The sequence below is a fragment of the Echinops telfairi genome, unplaced genomic scaffold (genome assembly GCF_000313985.2).
Source record: "Echinops telfairi isolate 266 unplaced genomic scaffold, ASM31398v2 ScPeMD7_3;HRSCAF=10, whole genome shotgun sequence".
NCBI lineage: Eukaryota > Metazoa > Chordata > Mammalia > Afrosoricida > Tenrecidae > Echinops > Echinops telfairi.
In genome coordinates, this window is record NW_022103899.1 from 45,257,795 (window position 1) to 45,259,659 (window position 1,865).

General features: G+C 58.6%; 1 protein-coding gene across 1 annotated transcript in view; it reads left to right on the plus strand.

The window, feature by feature from the left end:
* Positions 1-505: 505 nt before the first annotated feature.
* Positions 506-1,865, plus strand: part of WNT6 (Wnt family member 6) — a 13,922-nt gene continuing 12,562 nt past the window's right edge. The window contains exon 1 of the mRNA XM_013004417.3: positions 506-579. Coding sequence (XP_012859871.2) covers positions 506-579 — 74 coding nt within the window. The remainder of the gene's footprint in view (positions 580-1,865) is intronic.

Below are 1,865 nucleotides of genomic sequence, written 5' to 3' on the forward strand. Positions count from 1 at the left end.
TGCCGCGGCGGGCCAGGGGCGCCCCTCCACTGCCACTTGGATCTTCCTAACTCCCGGGCAGGGGCCAAGGGGCATTCCGTGGTGCCCGCCGCCGCCCCCCGCGCTCCTTCCAGCGCCGAGAGGGCTGAGAGAGCTGCGGTGACCGGTAGTCCGGGCTCAGAACGAAGGAGAGTGTGGGGCGGCCCTAGAATAAGGGGAGGGAACTGGATTGGGGGAAAGAGGAACAAGGTGAGGAGCCGCAAGGCAGGAAGGACAAACAGCTGTCCCTCCCCAACCCACCAGCTTCTCTCCGGGTTCCTTCGGAGAGAGAGTGTAAAGGGGAAACTGAGTCAGGACCCTGGCTTGCTTGAGCTCCTCGTCCCTGAATAAGGAAGACGCGGAAAGGCAAGAAAGCGCTCCAGCCTCCTCCCCCGGTCCTCCCAGGCGTGGACTAAATGTGCAGCCCGGGAGGTACGGGCCTTGGGAGGGGACTGGTTCGAGAGAGGGAGGCTCGGTCAAGGGAAGGATGGGGGCGTCATCCCCGCGCTGCCTGGCGGACCTGGCCCTGGGCCTCTGGAGCCGACACCTGGGCGACAAAGGGTGCGGGAAGCCCGGAGCGGGCGGGGGCGGGGGAGGTGGACGCTGTGCTGGGACCGTTCGGAGATCGAATCCCGAACATTTTCCCCCCTCCCTCTCGGAGATGTCCGGAGCTGAGACGACCCGCCCGGAATAGTTTAGAGTTTGGAGAGGAGGGACTAGGAACAGAGAGAGAGAGAGAGAGAGAGAGAGAGAGAGAGAGAGAGCCAGCCAATCATAATAGGGCAGGGGCTTGACAATTTGCATATCGCGACTTCATTGGCTGGAATCTGCACCTCTGCTCCTCCTCCGTCCCCTGGATTTGGAAGGTGGGTGGGGCAGGCAGACCCCTGTGCTCTGGGGAGATAGCAAGCAGATGCTCACACCGGGAGCTACTGGCCGCGGTCCCTCTTCTGTAATTTGGGGGAGATGCCCCTCAGGGATGCCAGTGAGGGGGCAAATCGAAGACGACCCCATATCTCGGCTAAAGACCACACATCTGGAATAACAACTTTAAAATTAGACAGACCCGTGATGTGACACTAAACAAGTCCTCCTCCCTCCCACCTCATGGCTGAACAGCAAAATAGGGAGAGCAGAATTGAGGGAGATGACCTACACAGGATCTGACAAGAAGAGGCGCTCCATACATGTTGTCAGCCCCATCCTCCAAAGCTCAGGTCCCCCACAAGGATCTACCCTCACAGCTGAAAGGGGGATGTATGTAAAACATAATCCAATGTAAAACCCAAGGTCCCAAGCAATATTGTGTGTTTTCTCTCTTCTCTCTGTCCCTGTCCCCCAAAACACCTCTTGTCTTGTCTTTGCCCCTTCTTGTGGTGGCCGCATCCTTTCCAACTGTTTAAATTGCTTCCATCCTTCTTATTCAAACACCACTTCCTTTAAGATAGTTGTTCTCCTCCCTCTGAGGCGTTCTCTTCTCTGGACACCCGACACAACCCAGTACCAGGCAACGACGGGTCTGGCATCAGAGGCTTCGTCTTTAGGCCCAGAGACCACTTCCCCCATAGCCCCCCCATCCAGCAGGGGCTGGGGGTCCCTTTGTGGAATGTTCTTGGGTGAGTGTACTTCCATTTCTGAGAACCCATGGGGGTTCTTTTGCCTGGGGTGTGGCTGCCAAGCAGAGGAAGAAGGGCTAGTCTTGGGCACTGACTCTGGAGCTGGAAAGCAGGGAGTGGGGGTGGGGGGAGGGCAGGAGGGCAGGTGTGAGAGAACACAGGAGCCTTCATGGCCACAGCTGCGTGGGGAGCCAGCCGGGGTGAAGAGTGAGGGGCTGTGGCGATAAGGTG